The 993-nt window shown below is 52.7% G+C and overlaps 1 protein-coding gene across 1 annotated transcript in view; it reads left to right on the forward strand.

The window, feature by feature from the left end:
- Nucleotides 1–599, forward strand: part of PIGK (phosphatidylinositol glycan anchor biosynthesis class K) — a 90,433-nt gene extending 89,834 nt beyond the window's left edge. Inside the window, exon 14 of the mRNA XM_027874032.1 lies at nucleotides 198–599. Coding sequence (XP_027729833.1) covers nucleotides 198–314 — 117 coding nt within the window. The 3' untranslated portion in view covers nucleotides 315–599. The remainder of the gene's footprint in view (nucleotides 1–197) is intronic.
- Nucleotides 600–993: the final 394 nt, after the last annotated feature.

Raw genomic sequence — 993 nt, forward strand, 5'->3', positions numbered from 1 at the left:
CATGAGGGTGGGTGGGCAGCCCTTGGGTCTGAGTGTCTGCGGGAGTCGGGCTGGCCTCTTTGTGCTCCTCTGGCTTGATTAAATCCCAGTCTTAGAAGGCAAATGCTTGCCCTTGAAAAATCAGCCCAGCTCCTGTCAGTTTAATGGTCGTCCGATGTCCCCCTTGTGAAATGTAACGCTGTCGTCCTGCTTTGCAGAAACCCAAGCCAAAGGAGTGGCACCCGCCGGGAGGCTTCATCCTGGGGCTTTGGGCCCTCATCCTCATGGTCTTCTTCAAGACATACGGCATCAAGCACATGAAGTACGTGTTTTAGAGGGGCGGCCAGGGCTCTCGGTGCGGAGAGGACGAACCACGTGCGTCTTGGGGCTGGTATCGCTCCAGAGCGTCAGACAGAGGGTGAGGAGGCCTGGGGAGCCTGCGCTTTGACGGGGTTTCTTTGTTGTAATACAGTGTCATACTTGAAACATGTTCTGCTGTTAAAGGATTTTTCATTTTCTATGTTAAATGTGGGTGAGTGAATCACGTCTTGGTTGATAATTTAAACTGTTAACTCTGCAATGTGAATACTTGAATCTATTAATAAATGTGAAAAGCAGCCCTTCTCTTCATTGAATTCTAACCGTGTTACTGGGTCAACGTGAGGCTCCATTTTCAGTCCAACTGTTACTGTGTGGGCTCATGGCACGTGGGGCATGGACTGCTTGTTGGAGCAGATTTGGAAAGCTGGACAGAACATCAGGCCGATTTGTAAGGGGTCAAGCAGGCGGTGAGCCCCAGGGACAGTACCACCAGGCCTGTCTGACTTCTGGACGCAGGTTTTGTACCCATTGGGCCACACTGCCTCCTGCGTGGCAGAAAGACACAAGGCTTCCCACCCAACTCCGTGCTGCAGAGGGCCAGGCCCAGCCTGGCCTTTTATTGGTTTTGGCCCCTCCCAGCCAAGGAAACTCCCTTTACCAAGGCAGGCTGGCCCCTTTCCTTCAGCTTCTGGT

Source organism: Vombatus ursinus, unplaced genomic scaffold, assembly GCF_900497805.2.
Source record: "Vombatus ursinus unplaced genomic scaffold, bare-nosed wombat genome assembly UNPS02014804.1, whole genome shotgun sequence".
Lineage (NCBI taxonomy): Eukaryota > Metazoa > Chordata > Mammalia > Diprotodontia > Vombatidae > Vombatus > Vombatus ursinus.